The sequence below is a fragment of the Ovis canadensis genome, chromosome 12 (assembly GCF_042477335.2).
Source record: "Ovis canadensis isolate MfBH-ARS-UI-01 breed Bighorn chromosome 12, ARS-UI_OviCan_v2, whole genome shotgun sequence".
Lineage (NCBI taxonomy): Eukaryota > Metazoa > Chordata > Mammalia > Artiodactyla > Bovidae > Ovis > Ovis canadensis.
The window spans coordinates 53101344-53123019 of NC_091256.1; the positions used below are offsets into that span (position 1 = coordinate 53101344).

Sequence of the window (21676 nt, forward strand, 5' to 3'; positions counted from 1 at the left end):
GTGGGGGGGGCTCCAGGATGGAGGACTGGGGGGCCCCAGGCCTGCTTCATACAAGCGTCCCTACATGGAACCTCAGGGTGGGGGCAGGACCTCCTCAAAGCTGCTGTTTGGTGCCCAGCCAGCCAACCCCTTTGTCCTCCACTGCCTGGATGCCCCTCTGCACCTTTGCCAGGGGCCTGGATGGAAAACCAGCCGGCGCCCTGGGGAGTGAGCAGCCACATCCCTCGAAGCTGACCCTGCGCCTTCTGCTCAGCCATCCCTCCCCCATGTCTCTCTCTGTCTCTGTTCTCTTCCAGAGCAGAGCCTCTAGCCTCCCCTCCAGCTCCTGTCTGGGTTGGGCAAGTCTGCTGCTGCCTGCAGCCCCCACTGACCGCCCCCTCGGACCTAACAATAAATGTGGCTCCACCTCCACCTGCTGCCTGTCTCTGGGGGAACAGTGGGGAAGGGCCGTGATGTGCTCCCTGGCCTCTCTCCTCTTCCACCCTCATCTCAGTCTGAGGGGCCCCAGTTGGTGGGGCGGCCCCCTCCATGGGGCCACAGGTGTCTTTGGCAGAAGGGCTTGCTCTGCCCCAACCCTCATTTTGATGGTGGGGCCTTGAGGTCCAGAGAGGGGCATAGGCTTGCCTGAGTTCCCACAGGGCAGCCAAGCTCTTGCTGCTCCCCTACCAGGAACCCAAGGACTGGGCTCGGAGCATCCTTGGGTCCACTTCCTGTTCAAAGGGCAAGTCAGGTCCTGTGTGTGCTGGGCTGGGGGAGCCTGACCTGGAGCAGAGAGGCCAGGGAGGTTTTGATGGATGGAAACTGATTGCCCATCAACTCACTGACAGGTAATCTGGTCCCCCATGTCTGGGGCTGACTGCCTCTGCACCCTGGGAAGCAGACACGTAGAAGAAGAAAGGCAGTGCTGGGCTCCTACTTCCTGAACTGTCCCCCCCACCACCACCACCTGGGGGAGAGGGGGCAGGACCCTCCCATAAGTGATGCTGACTTCCCTCTTCAAAGGCAGAATCAGCTGTTTCAGTGGGGAACGTGGGCACCAGACTCATCTGTGATCAATGTGGACTTGAACTTCCCTCAACTGCCCCCTTGTCTTGATCCAGGGAAGGTGGGCGGGGGGAGGGCCCAAGGGAGGCTGGGCTGGACTGGCCAGGCCTGGGGGAGATGAATTTGGGGGTTGCTAGAGTCAGGGGTGGGTGGGTGACCCTCAGCCCAAGGAGATATCCCTCCTCCCATCCACTCCCCACCCAATTCCTGGGGAATATGGAAAGTCCCCTTCTCTTCTCTTGGTGCCTCCTTCCCCCTGGGCAGATCCCACACCCTTCATTCCTGGAACTGGGACTCTGGCCCAGTGATCCCTGCAACAGAAGCCTTGGTCTAGGGCCCCCACCTTCCCTGGGGGTGTGAGTGCAGCCCCTGGAGAATGTGCATTCAAGTGTCGCCCGTGTCAGCTAAAGCCTGGAAGCCAGAGGAAGCCCCTCCCTAAACTGTCCCTTCAGCCCCTGGGTGGGGTGTCGTCTCTGGAGGGGCCTCTGATGCTGGTGTCTGAGCTCGACCAGTAGCCAACCCAGGCTGCTGGGCCTGGCTCACTCTGCCTGTCCTCCCCGCTCTGCTCAGCCCTGTGTTCCAGCCAGGTCTTCACTGCCCGGTCTGGAGAGCTCAGCAGCCCTGAATACCCGCAGCCATACCCCAAACTCTCCAGCTGCACCTACAGCATCCACTTGGAGGAGGGATTCCATATCATCTTGGACTTTGTGGAGTCCTTTGATGTGGAGATGCACCCTGAGACCCTGTGCCCCTACGACTCTCTCAAGGTCTGCTTCCTCTGGCCCCCACCTCACCCTGGCCCGGTAGGTCCTGGGGTGACAGGTATCTCTCCATTTTCAGATTCGAACAGACAAGGCAGAATACGGTCCGTTCTGTGGGAAGACATTGCCCCGCAGGATTGAAACCAAGAGCAATACTGTGACCATCACCTTTACCACCGATCAGTCGGGGGACCACATGGGCTGGAAGGTCCGATACAACAGCACAGGTGAGGGCAGGTAGGGGCTCTTTCAGAAGCATCAAGGAACCACAAGAGATGGAACTGTTCCTGGCTGGGCCCTGGAAACTGGGAAGGGAAAAGTTTTCTTTAACCTGCTCAGTGTCCCTGGCTGAGTCTGAAAAGCAAACTGACAGGTTAATGGGAAAAAACATACTTGTTCATTTCATGTTTAGTGTTATGTGGCACTAGGGCTTCCCAGTGGCTCAGATGGTATGAATCTGCCTGCAATGCAGGAGACCTGGATTCACTTCCTAGGTCAGGAAGAGCCCCTGGAGAAGGGAATGGCATCCTGCTCCGGCATTCTTGCCTGGAGAATCCCATGGACAGAGGAGCCTGGTGGGCTATGAAGGCACCTGTGCCATGTAAAGTGTGGAGTGTGTGTGGAGTGTTAGCCACTCAGTTGTGTCCAATTCTTTGCGACCCCATGGACTACAGCATGCCAGGCTTCCTTGTCCATCACGAACTCCTGGAGCTTGCTCAAATTCATGTCCATTGAGTCGGTGATGCCATCCAACCATCTCATCCTGTCATCCCCTTCTTCTCCTACCCTGTGAAAGCCCAGCATCAGGGTCTTTTCCAATGTCAGTTCTTGGGATCAGGTGGCCAGAGTATTGGAGCTTCAGCTTCAGCCTCAGTCCTTTCAATGACTCAAATGTAGCCAGCCCTGTTTGTTAGGATTCTTCTTGGCATCCCTTTGTCTTTGGTCATAAGGCTTCCCTCTGAGTGTAAGGAAGACACCTTGTCACACAAGGGTCTTATAACCTGCTTCAGGGGAGAAGGGAGAGGCGAAGGGAGGAATACGGAAGGGTGTTGTCCCAAGGGCAAGGGCACTGTTATGTGCAAAAGCCCGTCTTTCTTGGTGTGAAGCTGCAGTGGGTGTGATGGGGTGGGCAGAGATGGGGGCTCCCATCACAGAGGGTTTGGACGGGGCATCTGCAGCTGGGCATCTGCCTCCCTGATTCGCCTCCACCCTCCAGGCCTCTTGGGCTTTCCCCACCTCTTCCTCATGACAGATCCTCACACACTGGATGGTTCTTGGTACTACCTCCTTAGATGTAAGTCCAAGTCCCCCATCTTCTGGGCACTGACCACTGGATGTGACTGTCCCCCTGCGAGTTGACACTCTCAGCCAACTGGTCTCTCAGGATGTTTTTGGAAGGACCGAGTAACTGAACTGGAGAAACTCCAAAGCAGCCAAAGCCGTGCTGAGAGTGCAGGCTGAGGGTCAGGCTGCCCAGCTTGATGTCCCAGCTGTAGTGCCACCTGCTTCCTGGCCATGTGACACTGAGCCTCTTAAAGCAACTTTCCTAAGATGTAATGTCTCAATTATCCAATGAAGGATAACATCTCCGTGGAAAGGTGGGGGCTGGTGGGTTAATGTAGAAGGCATGGGGTGTGTGTGAAGGAGGTATTAATTTTTAAAATGAGGAGATTGGATTAACAAAGATTAACCTTTGGGCCACCTCTGTTGGACATGTGGGAAAGAATGAGAGCCTGGTCAGGAGGGCAGAGATCGGCACTTTGTGAGGCCCTTTTTTTTTTTTTGGATGTGGGCCATTTTTAAAGTCTTTATTGAATTCGCCACAATATTGCTTCTGTTTTTTTTTTTTTTTTTTTGGCCCAGAAGCATATGGTATCTTAGCTCCCTGACCAGGGATCGAACCCATAACCCCCAGCATTGGAAGGTAAAGTCTTAACCACTGGATGCCCAGGGAAGTCCCAAACATTTCATTTTTTAATAGCCTTTTGCCTTCCTGTGTGTCAAAGTAATGAAATTTCTAAACCAGGAGTACTGGTTTCAGAGCAAGTAGGAGGGAAAAATCAGGTTTGCCAGGCCGGTGAGAAGGGGCTGGCACAAGGCCTGGCAGTGTGTGTGAAGGAGGGTGTGAGCAGGGCCCTGGCTTGGGATTAAGACAGCCTCAGGAAGCCCTGGGATGTCCCTGGAGACTCTGGGGCCTGCCTGGGACTGAGAGTCACCCAGAGACACAGAGATCAGCTGCTGGAGGAAGTAGGGGACAGGCAAATGGCCTGCGTGGGCTGAGGGGTGGCCTTGGGGGATTGTCAGCCATGGGGGATGGGCTGAAGCCATGGGGTGACAACAAGCCAGGGTTTGGAGGCCAAAGTGGAAGCCAGTCCTGAGCCCTGTGGGCACATGCTCATGAGGGACAGGAGAGGCTTCCCAGGTGCCAGTCTAGCTCTGAGCCACGAGGTCTGCTGGGAGGGCTCCCTGGCTGCAACCACCTCTTCAGTTCAGTTCAGTTCAGTCACTCAGTTGTGTCCGACTCTGTGACCCCATGAATTGCAGCACGCCAGGCCTCCCTGTCCATCATCAACTCCTGGAATTCACTCAAACTCAAGTCCATCAAGTCGGTGATGCCATCCAGCCATCTCAACCTGTCGTCCCCTTCTCCTCCTGACCCCAATACCTCCCAGCATCAGAGTCTTTTCCAATGAGTCAACTCTTCACATAAGGTGGCCAAAGTATTGGAGTTTCAGCTTTAGCATCAGTCCTTCCAAAGAAATCCCAGGGCTGATCTCCTTCCAGTGCTTATTCCCTGGTGATTCAGCCAGTTAAGAATCCGCCTGCAATGCAGGAGACCTGAGTTCACTTCCCGGGTCAGGAAGATCCCCTGGAGAAGGAGATGGCAACCCACTCCAGTATTCTTACCTGGGAAATCCTACAGGTGGAGAAGCCTGGCGGGCTACAGTCCATAGTCGCAGAGTCGGACATGACTGAGTGACTAACACTTCCTTAGCAAAGCACGTTTGTCTGTGCTTCACACTCAGTCCTCACAAAGCCCCAACAGGTGAGCAAAGTCTCATCAGGCTTATGGATGAGGAAACTGAGACTCTCTTGTGACTTAAATGCATGTGGTCCAGCTCTTCCCCCCACCCCGTTACGTTCCCCAGTTCTCTGCAGTGTATGTGAGGCCCCTGGCGGGGAGCAGACACACCCTTTGCCATGACCATGCTCCCTTATTGCATGCCTGACTTTCTTTCCATCACTTTGGCTGAAGCCCAGGCCAGACAACAAATCCTAATTTGTACAATAAGCAACGGAGAGTTTAATCTTGCCTTTGATTTAAATCTTAAGAACTCTATCCCATTTGTGGCAAGCTCCCTCTACACATTAAGTGTTTCACTTATAAATCCAGAACTTCTAATTGCTCAATTCAGACTTGCCTGCTGTAGACCACAGCCAAACTCAAACGTTTGTCTCATTTCCTTGCTCAGCTCAGCCTTGCCCTGATCCATTGGCGCCACCTAATGGCCGCATCTCCCCTGTGCAAGCCAAATACATCCTGAAAGACCACTTCTCGGTCTTCTGCGAGACCGGTTATGAACTTCTGCAAGTAAGTTAATATAAAACTGCTAACTGCAACCACAATCATGACGGTTTTTAAACGAATCCATATTTACATCAGCAGGTATGTGAAAGGAAGATGGGAAAACAGCTGTTGTCAGCATGGTGGTTTCTTTTCCCTGTGATTAAACAATAAAATTCAAAGAAATGATACGTTTGCTAAGAGAAAGGGCTATAGAAAAATTTCTATCTTTAGGAATTCTATTTTAAAAAGACATTTAGTTAACTGCTTTGTTTACAGTAGTGCTGGTTCTCCCTGCTGCTCAGGTTCTCTCTAGTTGCAGCAAGCCGGGGGCTACTCTCTAGCTCCTGCGTGTGGGCTTCCCATCGTGGTGGCTTCTCTTGCTGTGGAGCACAGGCTCTCGAGGGTTTAATTGCTCTGCAGCATGTGGAATCTTCCTGGGACAGGGACTGAACCCACATCATCTGCGTTAGCAGGAGGATTCTTAACCATCGAACCACCAGGGAAGTCCCAGAACTCTGCTATTTAAACAAGCTTTGTCTTGGGGAAAGCTGGTGATATAAATGAACACCTTTCTCAGTTCATACACATTACTGCAGCTCTTGGTAAAGCAGCCTAAATGTTTGCCCTTGTGCTCTATGTTATCACCTTGCATTAAATCAAACTCCTCCTCCTGGTCAAATGACCTTTATATGAAACAACTCCTGGGCCCACAAAAAATTAAACGGCCCTTGGAAACAGTATATTCTGCAGAGTTATAAACAGTGACCACTGTTAAGGGAGACGGAGGATAATTTCAAAAAATGCTTAGTGTGTTGCTTTAGGGGTACAGGTAGATTAACATGTCCTCTTTATGTTCTTCAAAATTGTCACTGAATCCCAACGGTAAAAAGTAATAACACTGAACTGATAGCTGGCTATGCAATCCAGTCCTGTGGAAGGGGAAAAAGTGAGACACTTTTCTCAATTTGCAAACTTCTGGGCAGGCTCTTCCCATAGCTCCTTGAACCACAAACCTGTTTAGTTTTTCTTTTGAAATGAACATCTATTTAACTAGTTTTTTCAACCATCATCTTTAAAGATTTATATATATATATATATATATATATATATATATATATATATATATGTATGTATTTTTTTTTGCCATGCCTCGTAGCTTGTGGTTCCCCGACCAGGGATTGAACCCAGTCCCTGGCAGTGAAACCTTTAAGTCCTAACCATAATCACTGGACTGCCAGGGAAGTCTTTTTAGTATTTCCTGTTCAGTCTCTGATGAAAGAAAAAAAAAAAATCATCCTGCTTTCCTTTGAAGCATAAAGATTCTGTCAAAGCCACCTTCTTTCATTTAAAGTCTGTTTTAGAAAAATACCTCAATGTCAAAAATGTCCCTCTAAATGATATTAGCAATGGAACTGATTGAGAACACCCTTGTGAAGCTTAAGGAAGTATTTTAAATGACTTTCCTCCAGCTAATAGCTGCAGGCTAGAAAAATCCAGACACATTCATTCCATGCCTGATCAGGTTGACCTTCCCCAGACTTCTGACCATCACCCTTTGGCACTTAAAGAAATGGTGCAGCATCAGCAGGAACTTGAAAGCTGACATGTTCTTGGATTAAAATGGAAAGCAAAAACAAAAACTGCTGCAAGAGGTCAACACCTTTAAGAGACACACACATAGATGACATCACCAAGCACACAGATGTACCAAGGCAGCTGGGCTGTGTCACGTGGGTTCATCACCCTCCTTGGGAGCATCTCTCGAAACACTAGAAGAGGAACTACGATGGAGTGCTTTCATGATGAAAACAAGGAAATTAATATTCTCTCAATTCCTCTTTAGGGTAATTTACCCCTGAAATCATTTACTGCGGTCTGTCAGAAAGATGGCTCTTGGGACCGACCGATGCCAGCGTGCAGCAGTACGTACGTGTGACCACAACGCCTGCAGCTGCTTCTGCTACTACTGCTTCTGGTCTTTTTAGAAAATTTTATTTATCAGGGCTTGAATTCTGTTTGCTTGTCTTACCCAGTGTCTAGGTGCACACTTAAGCAGTTAAAATGGGACCACGCTACTAGGAAAAGTATTTGCTTTAGTATATGCAAAAGCACTTTTCTAAGTATAAAATACTCATAAAAGATGGGGAATAGACAAAAATTACAAACATTGTAATACTCATAATCCCACTGTATCAGAGTATAACCACTGTTGCTATTTCGGTGTATATCTCTTCAATTACATATATCACACATGCAAACATGTTCAGGCCACCACTTGATGCAGATAATTGTGGAATGTGTATGAATGTATATATACCTGTACATACAGACAGACATATATCCACATCAAACTGGGATGACACTGTCCATTACCATCTTGTGACCTGAGTCATGTATCTAATGAATTATGTTACGTGTTCAGTTCAGTCACTCAGCCGTGTCCGACTCTCTGCAACCCCATGGACTGTAGCACGCCAGGCTTTCCTGTCCATCACCAACTCCAGGAGCTTGCTTAAAGTCCGTCTATCAAGTTGCTGATGCCATCCAATCATCTCATCCTCTGTCGTCCCCTTCTCCTCCCATCTTCAATCTTTCCCAGCATCAGGGTCTTTTCCAGTGAGTTAGTTCTTCCCATCAGGTGGCCAAAAGTATTGGAGTTTCAGCTTTAGCATCAGTCCTTCCAACGAATATTCAGGACTGATCTCCTTGTAGTCCAAGGGACTCTGAAGTCTTCTCCAACAACCCCAATTCAAAAGCATCAATGTTAGTGGAAGTAACAAATTTACAAAACAAAAAAAAGTGAAAACCTCTCTTGCCCAAATCCTCAAACTACTGACACCTTTAGGACACTGGGGTCCATTCCTTCACATCATTATCTCCTATGCTATTCATACTAATGTATTTCACTACTACATACTTTTGAACCAAAGCAGGATTCTCAATCTGACTGCAATTTACCCTCCCCCTCCATAATTGCTGGGGTATCTTTCCACATCAATTTGAGTACTAACAGAGCTGCTCATTCTTATTAATGACTGTCTAGTATTCCACGAGAGCTGATTTTCAGTCCATGTGATCTTTATTTCCAGTTTTTTACCATTACACATGCTGTAGTTAATAACTCTGTATCTTCACATATCTTGTTCAAGGGTTTCTACAAAATTCCTGGGGGAATTTAAATATTTTCATCTCTAAAATTTATATTCCTGTCAGAATATACCACCAACATACTACCAATTTTTAGTTTAAAAACAGTAAGGAAGAGCTGGCACTGAAGGGAGTGAGAGGTGCGGGTGTGAGCCCCGATCCTGCCCCTTCTGTGGTTCTGGGCGTATTACCTGTGGAGAAATTATAGACAAGCTGGACTAAGCACTTGGCACAGAGCCAGACACACTGCAATTAAGTGGCTGAAAACCAAGTACGATTTCTTAAGTATCCACAGAAATACATTAACAATTTTTTATTGTGCACAAAACTATGATTTTTAGACTGATACCACTTTCTGAGAAACTGGTTCGTTATTTCACATTAATGTCCAAGCAGGTATGAATTCCAACCCAAACTCAAGGTAGCGTGACTTCTAGGTCTTCTAAAAAGCTAAGGATCATAACAAGCTGAGTCCTTCAGTCTTCAAATTGCACCAGTTTACATGGAGCCAGACTGTACCTGCCGCCTGCATGCCGTGCTGTTTTCTTCTGTCGCTATTTTGTTGCACGAGATTTCAACAAATGCCAACCACTTTTTTTTTACATGTGAGAATGCTAAGGAAGTCCAAGTGGTTTCAAATCCCATTCCTTTAGGGAAAGCATCCTACCTCCTTGCCCAGGGCCTTCACTTCCATCTAGCTGTTTAGCGAGAGATAGGAAAGAGTGACGCTTTAAAACCACACTTAAGGTGATGCTCATTTTCAGAGATGAAATAATGTCCACCTTGAACATGCCTTCAGGTTACAGCACGACACAGCCAACCACCATCACAATCTCCACACATCATTTTAATGTTAGAATTCAGTACAAACGGACTTCCCTCTCCCATCATTTATTAGTTGTGGACTGTGGCCCTCCTGACGATCTACCCAGTGGCCAGGTGGAGTACATCACAGCTCCTGCAGTGACCACGTACGGGGCTGTGGTTAAATACCGCTGTAATGAGTTCTACGCAATGACAACCGACGATGGTAAGCAAACTAGTCCAAGTTGGGGGTAATATTTGGAACCTAAGCTTTCATGATCTGAAAATAAACTTACCCAACATTTTTGGCTAAGGCTAGGCAAAAGATTAAAAGGCACGTCTCCCACCTGCTAAGTGAAATATTGCAGCTGAAGTGACTTTAATGTCAATTTGCAAGAATCTGAAAACAGATCTTATCTAGTAAATGACTACCACAAACACACAATATATTCCAAATGGTTTAATTTAACAAGCCAAAACCTTATCATTAAGCACTTGAGATCTTGATACATATTCAAGTTACACATCTAAAAGGTTTCCACTTTGCAAGCAAACATGGTAATGCAGAGACCTCCTATTTATGAAATCATGTAAAACGGTTATTCAGACACCTCTATTTCCCACTGATGCTCAAGAATCAACATTTTTCAAGGGGGTATTCAAGCAAATGACAACCACCTTTTACATGCAGTTAAACATTTTTGTTTTTCCAATGATTTGCAGGTAAATATGTGTGTGAGGCTGATGGATTCTGGACGAGCTCCAAAAGAGAAAAATCACTCCCAGCCTGTGAGCCTGGTAATGGATACATTTATACAAGAGATTTGTAATTGATGGAATGTAGAACTGGGTAGAAGACAGTAAGTAGCGCTTTAGCTGTGTAGGCAGAAATGTAATTTCAGCACTTGGCTCTTAGACCAACTTATTATTTCCAAATAATATGTTCTCATTACCCCTTTCCATGTGGAGAGGTTTGTTAGGTGCTGACTGCATCAGTCATTTGACTATTTTTGACCTTACAACTAGGCAAGCATAAAAAATTAAATGATACTTAAAATTATCTTGAACCATTTATACATTTATAAACATGAGTTTTTCTGTTACTTTTCTTCTCTACAGAAATGCTATTAAAACCCAAAGCTAATAACCTCATTATTTCCCTAAGCAATTGTTTCCAATGACATCTAGTTTTTAAACATTAATGCAACTTGCCTTTTAATAGTACTCAGAAAAAGTTTTTACCAGAATTGGCTCTGAAGATATAGTTGACAAAAAAGAAAAAAAAAATCAGAAAAGTAATAATATATCCATTACCAGTTAGTCTCAGTTGACACAATGTTTATAAGCTTTCATAAAGAGTATTCTACCACAGCAGGAAACATATTTGCTACATTAATAAGCATATTTAGTTAGCAATATATAGTAAAGTCTAGTGTCTGGAAGGAACAACTAGACCAGAAATAATTTCTGAACCTGAAGGTTCCTGGCTACAACTGTAACATTCTCATTTTTAAAACATTTGAATGTTCAAAGGTGAAAGTAGTCTGCAAATCCTATGATATCGACCCTAGTTTCTGCTTTCCCAGAACTACATGGTAGATATCCCATTTTACAAGCAGGAAAACAGAAGCAATGGAGAGGTTATTTACTTTCACTTCCTGCACACACCAGCTCAGACAACTCCTGTTAGCCTTACCGAACACATTCCCAGTCCTGAGACCAAGTTACTTTGGCGAAACAAATTAGTTTCTACATATTAATTTTCACTCACTTCATTTTCTGAGGAGCTAAAAAATACCAAATGGTTTTATCGGATCTTTGAACAATGTTTTGAGCAGTAAAACATATACACTATACTCACTTGCCTGTACAGGTGGACAAACACCAATTCGTGTGATGCAATTTTTGGCTGACATTAAACATGAGTAATTGATAACTCCAAAGTGGTAATAATTGGAGAAAAACACCATCAGGTTTCTGTAAAGGCTCTATACATCTGCTTCTTTCCCCAGTGTGTGGAATATCCACCCGTACTACAGAAGGTCGTATATATGGAGGACAAAATGCAAAGCTTGGTTACTTTCCTTGGCAAGCGCTGTTACTAGGTAAAACTATGGCAGCAGGCGCACTTCTGCATGACAACTGGGTCCTCACAGCTGCTCATGCTGTATATGACCAAAGAGAAGACGCTGCCTCCCTACAGATTAGAATGGGTGCCCTGAAGAGAATATCACCTAATTATACACAAGCCTGGGCCGAGGCCATCTTTATACACGGAAGTTACATTCATGATGCCGGTTACGATAACGACATAGCACTGATTAAACTGAAGAACAAAGTTGTAATCAACAGCAACATCATGCCTATTTGTTTGCCAAGAAAAGAAGCGGAATCTTTCATGAGGACAAATGACATTGGAACTGCATCTGGATGGGGATTAACCCAAAGGGGGTTTCTTGCCAGAAATCTAAAGTTTGTTGACATACCAGTTGTTGACCATCAAAAATGTACTGCTGCCTACGAAAAGAAGTCCTATCCAGAGGGAAGGGTAACTGATAACATGCTTTGTGCTGGCTTGCAAAGTGGGGGCAAGGACAGCTGTAGAGGTGACAGTGGGGGGGCGTTGGTGTTTCTAGATAATGAGACCCAGAAGTGGTTTGTGGGAGGAATAGTGTCATGGGGTTCCACTAATTGTGGGGAAGCAGATCAGTATGGGGTGTACACCAAAGTCATAAACTACATTCCCTGGATCAAGAGCATCATTAACAGTAATTTTTAACTTTGTGTCTTCAGCTAGTACGTGATTCTTTGTTTTAAAAAATACCCATAAAAGATCTTAGTGGCAAACTGACCTGAGAAATGTGAATAGGAGCGCTGCCATTCCACCCTAACCAAACCCGACTGCACGTGAGCCTGCCTTTCAGGCCCGTGTCCACTAGCCACTCTTCCACTACTTAACTCAAGGGGACATAAGCCACTGTAGCGTTGTCTTGTCTTGGCCAATCCATTACAAACTCATGGATTAAATCTGCATTTACTTACTTAACAAAGTCCAGTGTCTTTTTCTACTCTCCATTTGCATTTCTATGAAGTTTCCTGTTCATGTTCTTTAACTATTTTTGTATTTGTTTTTACTGATCTGAGAATGTTATATATTACAGCAGTATTGGTTCAGGAGTTACTTTGAATGTTTTTCTTGGGTAGATAAATTGGAAATAGCAACACTTTGGCCTATGTATAGACTGATTTCCATGTTAAAACCAACACTATAATTTTTTAATTATAAAAAACTGCCAAACAAAGAACACAAACGGCACTATTTCACATTATCAAAGACAACAGATTTTCTAAAGGACCATTTGGCAATATATCTCACAAGTCTTAAAAGCATGCATAGTCTTTGACCTGGTAATTACAATGCTAAGATTTTAATTTAGCTGTGAGATTATTCCTAGCGCTTGGAAATAACCTAAATAATGTTCAAATTCAGAAGACAGTTGATTCAAAAGTGGCATTTCCATAAGATGAAATGCATTAAAAATAAGTGGCGGTATTACTGATAAATGTAATGTTTTTTTTTCTTACCATGAACATGAAATACTTGGGCACACTTAAAAAAAATAAATTACAGATCGTACAACAGCTGAGTACAGAACTTAAATACACAATTAAGAGTTGCTCTCCTAGTAATTAACAACAAAAAACTATTCTAATTATCACATACATCTGAATTACTATGTACTTAACATCTTTCCTAAGGACAAAATTTAAGCCCTGACCCAACCTTAAAACATTTCATTTAGTTGGCCTCCCTAAAAAGTTTTAATATCTAACACTCAATAAAATTTCTCATTCTAGCCAAAGAGTCACCATTATTATGTAGAAATTCACTGTGATTTCAACTAACTTCTCTTGTACATATAAAGTGCAACTTCTAGAGGCTCACTTTTTAAAGGTAACTTTCCAGCATCTTTGTCACATAAATAAAAAAAGAAACTGTATTTTTCCAGTAAGACTCCAGACACTAAACCGTGGTGGCAATGAAAATTTTTATTCAACTGGTTCAAAAAAGTTTTTAGAATGAATGCATTTAGATGACCAAATAGACTTTAAAAACAAATCTTTGCCAAATAGTTTACTTCTAAACTTCAATTTTTTTTAAGGGTAGAATTAAATACCCATAGCTATGTAGTACCATAAACATGTTAATAGAAGGCTACTCAACACTGAAAGCCTTCTAAGACTGGTAACTAGATTTACACAAGTGTAAATAAGGGATTAAAACCATGCCATTGACAAAGTTAACTTACCCCTGGGCTTCTTGAAGGCTTGTCAGTTTAGTCTTTGGAGGTCCCCGAATACCATTTTAAGTGTTACCATGTTACTGCTGCTGAGTAATAGTGCAAGTGCTAAAATGCAAAATTCAGATGGTACAGGGTTTGGAAATCATGCAATTTAGATGCAGAAAAAAAAAAAACAACGCAAGATCCTTTACAGAGGAAACTGAATAAAACAATGTGGCGACCATAAGCCTAAAAGATGACTTCATTTATAAAAGTTTAAAACACATTAACTTTCAAAATGACAAACCTAGTTATCATAATCTAATTAGATAAGGGCATTAGGTAAATTATCAACACAAAAACTGTTACATTCTTCCACTAGAAAAGGAGCTGACTCTCACAGAAGTTAGTTACATTTTAAGTACAATAGAGAATCAATATATTATTGCTTTTACATACTTAACAATGCACCGTGAGAGTCTTGAGTTTTGTAGATTTATTCGACATTATTCTATTTCCCCACCTTTGGAAGACAAAGCCCCTTCCACTTAACACTTCCACAGACAGACAACCCACCCTGCTAGTTCTTAAAGCTATCAGGCTTCTTAATGGATTTCAGGCACAAGATAATTTGTGGTTTCTTCTACTTTATCCCTATTGCAATTAATTCCACTTTTCAAATCCCCAACTAGAAAGGTGCTGATATTCCCTTCATTTCAATTGATAGGCTTTGCTACAAAGCATTTTAAATTAACATTGCTTTGCCCACTCCTTCAAATAAAAATATTTTTAGAAGGATGATTTCCCAATGGAGATTTATACAGGCCATGTAAATAGAACATCACCCAAATGCACAGAGGCACTAAGAAAAAGCTGGAGGGTACTGCTTACCATTTTAGGTGCGGTCACCCAGACTTATTAAAAACTAGATTTGAAAAAACAAAAAACAAAAAAAACTTTTCACTTTGGACAATGCAAGAACAAATAGCAATTAAGTCTGGGTATCAGGTGTCAATGCATGACAGGTGATGAATCCATTTGACTTGAGACAACTTTTCAAATAAGTTTATTTGAAGCAAAATAAACTACTGCCAAGAAACTTTATGAAAGTTCCATCTCAAAAGGGTCAAAAAAAGGGGAATTAACTGCTATGAATTCTTTGCATTCAGGGCTGCAAAACAAAGACACATATTATTTAAATCAGTTTTATTTAAGAATTTCCAACAGTGACAACTCTTATAAAAAGCATCCAAGCACAGGACACAGAACTGCAGCAAACAGCATTCTTATGGGTAGCTAACAGACATGAGAACTTCCACCTGCTTTGAGACACCCCGAGCTCACTGGTGAACTCTGCTTCCAAGTACTCCTGCAAAGCACACCACAAGCTCAGTCCATGTTCTCAACCCATCAGCTTCAGTTCACATTACCACACTTACAGATCAGTAACAGAAGAGAACACACACCATACAGCATTCACAGCAGTTGACAAAGGGGTAGGGGAAATACAAGTATCGTTTCACTTAACACATTCAGCTAACGTGGGTCATCTAAGAACAAAACTCACTTAAAAGTCTTCCAACAGATGTGGATGTCCTTTGAATGCAAAAACATTCGTACGTTATTTGCTATCCTTGCTCTCTGCACACTCTCTCACCAAAGCCACAGGATTGAGAGACACATCTCGCCAAGTTAAAAAATATCCATTATGCACCACCAAGTCTCTGCACGCGCTCTCTCCTTTTCTCGCTCATACTAGCCTCTCATGCCTCGGCACCACCATCAATCCCACACAAGGTTTCAAAAGTTCAAACAGCCTTCTGGTTCCATATCACAGCCTTGCGTTCATAGCGTTGATACGACTCCATGAAATAAAGAGTAGCGGATAAAAATGGGACACCCACCGTCAAAGACGCAGCCTGCGCAGCGTGATGGCGAGTTCTTGAATGAGAAAGCATGTAGACAGAAGTATTCCTATGGCAGAATATTTACAGCACTACTTTCAATGAAGTGCTTCTTCCATAAACATTTGAAATGAGATGAACTGCAGAGATTAAATGAAGGCTTCATATTGTACTTTTGTATATGAAGGGAGACAAGTGTTAAAACAAAAACAAAAACAAAAAAAACAAAAGAACCAAGCACTGTGACACCATGATCTCCAAAGAGGAGATTTTCCTAAGGAAAAAAATCCATATGGTGGGGTTCAAATTAAAACAAGGAGAAAAGAATGTAGTTCTAACCAATGGTTTCCATTTTGAACATGCAAAGAATTCACTTGACAAGTCCAGGGATAAAATATTACAGGAGAAACCCTTTGATATCAATTGTAGTGTGTTGGTTTACCAATCAGGCAAACAGCGGTTCACGTTCAAACACTCAATATTTCAACCCTTTATGTAACAAAACTTATAAAATTCCTTTAGCTCTTCCTCTTTTTCTAAAGAAAAATGTCAAAAATACTGCTGAATATACTCCACACTGAACAAACCAATTTTGAAAATTCTTACATGTTATTTTACAATATACTTACCATGAGTTTAGAAAAATTTGAATTCCCACCAGTATACCAGCTAACCATAACCCAATGTCTACATTCCCCAGCCAGAAGACTTAGAATCCATGCTAGAGCCAAAGCCTCCGTTAAAACCACTGCCTGATCCTGCATTTGATGCTGATCCCCAACCAATCGCTGCACCTGAATTAGAACCACTGTAAGAGTTATTTCCAGAACCAAAAGCCTGATTTGGCTCCCTCTGCATGTTGCCTTGGCTTTGGTTATTACCTGATGGGCCAGACTGGTTCTGCTGACTGGCTAACATGCCCATCATACCCCAGCTGCTCTGCAGAGCAGCCTGAGCTGCAGCCATCATTGCTGGGTTAATGCTAAAAGCACCAAAGTTCATCCCTCCACCCATATTACTACCCTGATTGTTTCCCAAACCCGCTCCACCCCCTCGACTATTTCCAAATCCACCCTGATTCCCAAAGCCACCTGGATTACCACCAAATCTTCCACTTCTTTCTAACTGTCTATTGCTATTGTGCTTAGGTTCAGCATTGGATATATGTACGCTGATTCCTTTAATGATCAAGTCCTCTCCACAAAGAGACTGGGCAACCTATAAAAAATAAGGGATGTAAATAGAGGAGATTAAACAATTGATTCACACAAAGTAGCAATAAAACTTAGATTTCAAGCCATCATCTACGCTGGAGAAAAAAATCAGCAAGGAGCACTGATTTCACTTAAACCCATAAAACAGCCTTTAACTTTAGTAATGGTAGCAGGGATTTTTCCGTTCATTTTCAAAGGATGTGTAACACTCCCACTTAAATGTCACATATTAAAACTATACCTACGGGGTTTATCACAAATATTCAGGCCCAAATACAGGGTCAGAGAGCTTAGCTAAAAAGGATGGTAATTAACTGGAAGGGCAACGTTCAACAGAAATTACCTAACTAACTGGGGCAAAGTTATTAAGAGAAAAATACCTGATCATCTGCAAACGTAACAAAGGCAAAAGCCCTGAACGGTTTGGGGATGAAGACATCTACCACTTCTCCGTACTGGCAAAAGAACTGCCGCAGTTCATCAGCAGTCATGTCCTCTGTACAACGCCCAACAAACACCTTTCTGCTTCTCAAAGGCTCATCTGGGCTTTGCTGATCAAATCGAAAGGAAGAAAACCATCAGAAATATTTTACAAGCGATGAAAACAGCATTCTGGTGGAGGATGTCACACAACCTATCTGCCTTTTCTTTAGGTGAGTGCTTAAAAAGTAGGTACATTCTTTCTTTTTTGTATTAGCACATCTCCTTCTTTTAAGACTTCAATGCTTTAAATGTTAAAGCTGATGAAAGTATATTTCGATTAAGGAAAGTTGATGAATTAGAAATGTCCTGGCAAAAAGGATAATGTTCCAAATAAGCCAGTCTTGCTTGCTTGGAATAAGTAAGGCTTTTGTAACAAGATCAACATATTCTAATTGTCTTTGTTAACACTAACAAGATCAACATATTCTTTGTTCACATGTAACTATGTAAGAAATTGCTAATTCATTAAAAATAACAAGAGAAAGAATAAAATGAATGTTTTATTTTGGAGGCGCAATAAACTATTTCAAACAAATATATAAAATATTCAGCATGCATTAAGGTCCTGAGACTTTTAACAAAACATTTCAAGAACACACCCTGCCACATTTTCCAACTGTAATGTTTTATTTTACAGTGTCTTTTAAGTAAGTTTGTCACCACAAATGGCCAAAGCAGAGAAAACAGAGAAAGTACCTTAGAATTTGGAAGTTTACAGTCACACCATCGTCCATCTATCATATGTCGTTGTGACATTACTTTCACCTGGGTTTCATATTCCGTGAAGCGAACAAAGCCAAACCCTTTTGAATGACCAGTTTTAATATCCTTCTTGACCTAGAAAAAAAATCATTTAAATTCACTAAATCTACACACACATATAACCAACCCAGAGTACACACATGAAGGGAAATAGTATAAACCAAATTTCTTTTCAGCACCCATTATGTATACATATAATAAATATTAAAAATATCACCTACTGAACATGAAGGGTAGCATCACCAAAACAAGGAATTCTCGACAGTCATTCACTGAAAAACTGTTAAGTGAAATCAAAGCTTACCTGAACCATAAGAACTTCTCCAAACGTACTGAAGTAATCTTTCAGATCCTGTTCAGTTGTTTTCCATGGGAGACCCAACACTATTAAATCAGATGTTTTCTGGACCGCTCTTTTCACTTTCACTGCTGATGAAGCATCAGTTTCATCCATTTTTCTTTTGTTATCTAAACAAAATGAGCAGAAATCTTTCAGAACATTCGTTTAACACTTTAAACACTTCACCCCCTTCATGCAGAAATGAGAGACAAAAACATTCTAGGAATAGTAAGACACTGGAAACTTCTGGTAAAAGGTGACATCAGCGCTCGTGGACAGAGTAAGGCTTAAATAAGCGGCTTGGTTGCTTTTCTGGAGCCAATCTGGGGATTCTAACCTCTGGTTCTGTAACAGCTCAAGATTACAGCTGTATGTTCTTCCCTCTCAAAAGATGTATCAGAACAAAAGTTCCTTTATTTTCACTTTAAAATACATTAAAGAAGAAAAAAAAAAACAGGTTGAAAAACCATGATGCTATCTTTGTGCCTATTAAATATATTTCCTTGATTATTTTAATGTCTATAATCTGACTACCAAAAATTAGCAACTGTAATCTCCAGTTATAGATTTTTAAGGCTGATTTCAGTTTTTCTGTTTCGTTCCAAACTTTCAACATCAAACTCACATTAACTTTATAATAGTACAAACTTAAGGTTATTAAAAAAACAAACAAACCAGTATTTGGAAGGGCAGAGAAACTCAATGACGTATGGACAAAAGACAGATCATTTTTGGAAGTAGCGTTACGTTCACAGCAAAATTGAGGAAGGCAGATTTCCCATATACCCTTCCCTCTACACAGGCAGAGCCCCACCCCATTATCAAAATCCCCTATAAGGGTGGTACACTTGTTACAACTATGAACCTACATCAATATATTACTATCTAAATGACATTTCAAATTTGGGTAAATATTTATCTACAATCAATGGATCAAGAAACTGTAAACTAAAAGAAACCAAGTTGATTTTAGTAAAATTTTTCTTGATACATGAGAAAATTTGAGGCAACATCTTAAATATTGACAAAATAGTACACCTTTGTTGCAATATAAAGTTATAATAAAAGTAAGAAAGATCTATCAACTAGCACGAAGTACCTATTGATAAAATGTACTTAGTTCCTTGGCACACTTCTAAATCTTCATGCTTCCTTTGAGATTAAAACCATCAGTGAAAAGACACAGTGAGAATAAGCCCAGACCTAACACTATAATTAGGACTGAACTAATTCAAGACTTGGGCTATTGCAACTGATGTTCACTTAAGGGGGAAAAAAAGGGGGTAAGATTAGTGGAATGGATGAGGTAGCTTGCAAGCATTAAGAACAAACCAAAATATGGAGGCACTTCAGAAGACTATCTTCAACAGACTGATAGAACTGCAAAGCATTCTTAATTTCTTAAATTTGGCATTAGTTCAGTAGAATTAGTGCGGATAATTATTTAAACACATAGTTTTAAAAACATGTTCTGTATTCCAATTCTCACTTATTTAGTGGTCTTCCAAGCTTGTCTGATAGTAACTTTTAAAGAAATATTTGGGCAATAGAAGATGGTTCACCAGGAAGAGACCATGAGCTATGCTTGAGAACGATACAAACCTATACTTTAGCATCACTGCAAAACCAAATGGCAACAAACCTTTGGGATAGTTGACAACATATACCAGATTCCCCCAGCCAGCATCGGGGGCGTGCAGAATTCCTTCTACCAGACGGACACCTCTCATACACTGAGACACTGGATTCCGGTAGCGCAGCCCACATGCCCCTGGAAACTGGGCTGTAACCGTGGACAGCAGCACTGTCCCATCGTCTTCCGATGGTATTTCAATGGGCTCGTCATTCTCATCTTCGGTTACCCGAATATATTCAGACATCTTTCTCTTAAAGGGAAAAGAGATACAAATGACTTAACAAGTGTGGTCAAAGTAACTGTTTCCTTATCCCAGCTGATTTATACCACTACGTCACTGTTTTGTGACTTCTAAAAAAATTCTCGCGTCTTTGGATTCTTACAGGTGTTGGTTATCCCCGAAAAACGAGGCAGTAAAGGCAAGGATAGCTATTAAAATGTAATGCCTCGCTAGTTCATTAAGTATTTGATGAATGCCTACTGTAAGTGCTGCCACTGTGAAACTAGTCTCAGATGGCATGCTAGTGGCAAGGCGGGGGGGGGGGGGGGGGAGGGGGAGAAGGGGGAAAGCAGGAGAAAGATCGCAAGTACTTATTTTATTACAATCGTGATAAACACTACTAGAAAGTAGTCTGAGGGTGTTTGGGGAGAACCTAAGCTGGTTGAGATGTGTGTGTGTGTACAGTGGTGTCAAAGTGACTTCCCTAAGCAAGCGATGCAGAAGCTGTCTTGAGGACTGAATAGGAGCAGTAAGCCAGCCGAAGAGAACAACGGAAAAGTTCCTCCCTGTTCCAGATTATGGGGTGTCCAGAGGCTCTCCAAACTTGAGCCGCAGGGACAGCGGCGACAGGTCCTTCGCGACGCGGGCCGCCGCCTCCCAGAAGCCAGTGCGTGACAACCGAGGGAGGAGTTTCTAAGCGCGGCCGGGGTGGGACCGCTGGGCTATCAGGCCCTAAACTCCGTCCCGGTGCAAAAGTACGAAGGCACAAAGCAATACCCGCGCCGGGAAGCCAGGCCAAACCGCTGCCTCGGGCCGCACGGCTGCGTGGGCCCAGCACCCCAGCTCAGACGCCGGCTGCCACCCCGCGCCAGGCCCTAACGTCGCTCCCACGCGAGTCCGCTCCGGCAGGACCAAGCAGGCCTGGTCCCACGACTCCCTTTCCGGGGCGGAGGCCGCCCCATCGCGGGAACCAAGGCACACAGAGCGTCCTTAGTGAGAAGCATCTGCAACTCACCCGCTAGGCCGCTGCTAGGAAGCCCGACAGGGAGACTGAAGCAGGGAGGAATCCAAGAGCAGCCCAGCTACCACTTCGCTCCCACAAAATGGCGCTAGGGCCGCCTCCTCCCCCCTCCGGCCATCGTCCTCTCCCACCGGATTCCCGTCCGCAGGTGGGGGGGACCGCTGCACAGAGACAACGACCCTCTCCCCAGAGAAGCAGAAATCCCCTCCCTGCAGTCTGAGCACAGGGAGTGAACTTGAAGGCTATAACGAGGCCAGCACCTAGGCCAGAAAGGCTAAAAATGGAAAAATGTAGACGGGTAGGCTTTTACCTCCCCCACGTAGCGTAATAGATGGCTTCGCCCGACCAACCGCCGGCCCCGGGTCTCTGCCGGAGCTCGCGCACTTTTAAAATGCGCGAGACTAGCGCAGGGGCTGGGCCTGACCGGGCGGGGCGGGGCCGGACCGGGCTGGGCTGGGTTGGGGGAGCGCTGGGTGGGGCTGGACTGGG

At 43.5% G+C, this 21676-nt stretch overlaps 2 protein-coding genes across 21 annotated transcripts in view; one reads left to right on the plus strand and one right to left on the minus strand.

Moving 5' to 3' along the window:
* MASP2 (MBL associated serine protease 2) overlaps window positions 1-12374 on the plus strand; it is a 14508-nt gene extending 2134 nt beyond the window's left edge. For 2 of the 11 annotated variants that reach the window (XM_069544740.1, XM_069544742.1), the window contains exons 5-11: window positions 1615-1811; window positions 1885-2032; window positions 5279-5397; window positions 7217-7295; window positions 9419-9550; window positions 10048-10122; window positions 11337-12374. In XM_069544740.1, the coding sequence (XP_069400841.1) occupies window positions 1615-1811; window positions 1885-2032; window positions 5279-5397; window positions 7217-7295; window positions 9419-9550; window positions 10048-10122; window positions 11337-12103 (1517 nt within the window). In that variant the 3' untranslated portion in view covers window positions 12104-12374. Of the gene's footprint in view, window positions 1-172; window positions 1812-1884; window positions 2033-5278; window positions 5398-7216; window positions 7300-8826; window positions 9551-10047; window positions 10477-11336 lie in introns of those variants that run through there. The other 9 variants (XR_011247496.1, XM_069544741.1, XR_011247500.1 and 6 more) reach the window with 8 other exon arrangements.
* Window positions 7350-21547, minus strand: TARDBP (TAR DNA binding protein). Of its 10 annotated transcripts, XR_011247509.1 has the most exons (10): window positions 21182-21547; window positions 19953-20196; window positions 18275-18438; window positions 17905-18045; window positions 17106-17276; window positions 16612-16729; window positions 15512-15651; window positions 14499-14532; window positions 13635-13733; window positions 7350-8711 (listed from the first exon to the last, which is right to left on the minus strand). XR_011247509.1 is itself a non-coding variant. In XM_069544746.1 (7 exons), the coding sequence occupies exons 2-7, from the start codon at window positions 20188-20190 to the stop codon at window positions 15596-15598; spliced, it is 888 nt and encodes a 295-aa protein (XP_069400847.1). In that variant the 5' UTR covers window positions 20191-20196; window positions 21182-21547; the 3' UTR covers window positions 14799-15595. The 10 variants fall into 10 exon arrangements, 2 of the variants coding, with proteins under 2 accessions (XP_069400847.1, XP_069400846.1); XR_011247505.1 differs by having other exon boundaries at window positions 15512-16729; XR_011247508.1 differs by lacking the exon at window positions 7350-8711 and having other exon boundaries at window positions 9770-13733.
* Between the last annotated feature and the right edge of the window lie 129 nt (window positions 21548-21676).

Excerpts from the sequence above, each read along its gene's own strand:
- TARDBP (XM_069544745.1), bottom strand. The coding sequence starts at position 20,190 with ATGTCTGAATATATTCGGGTAACCGAAGATGAGAATGACGAGCCCATT. Across the intron at positions 18,439-19,952 it reads TGTTGTCAACTATCCCAAAG|ATAACAAAAGAAAAATGGAT; the intron begins GTTTGTTGCCAT and ends CATTTTGTTTAG. Across the intron at positions 17,277-17,904 it reads GTAAACTTCCAAATTCTAAG|CAAAGCCCAGATGAGCCTTT; the intron begins GTACTTTCTCTG and ends CGATTTGATCAG.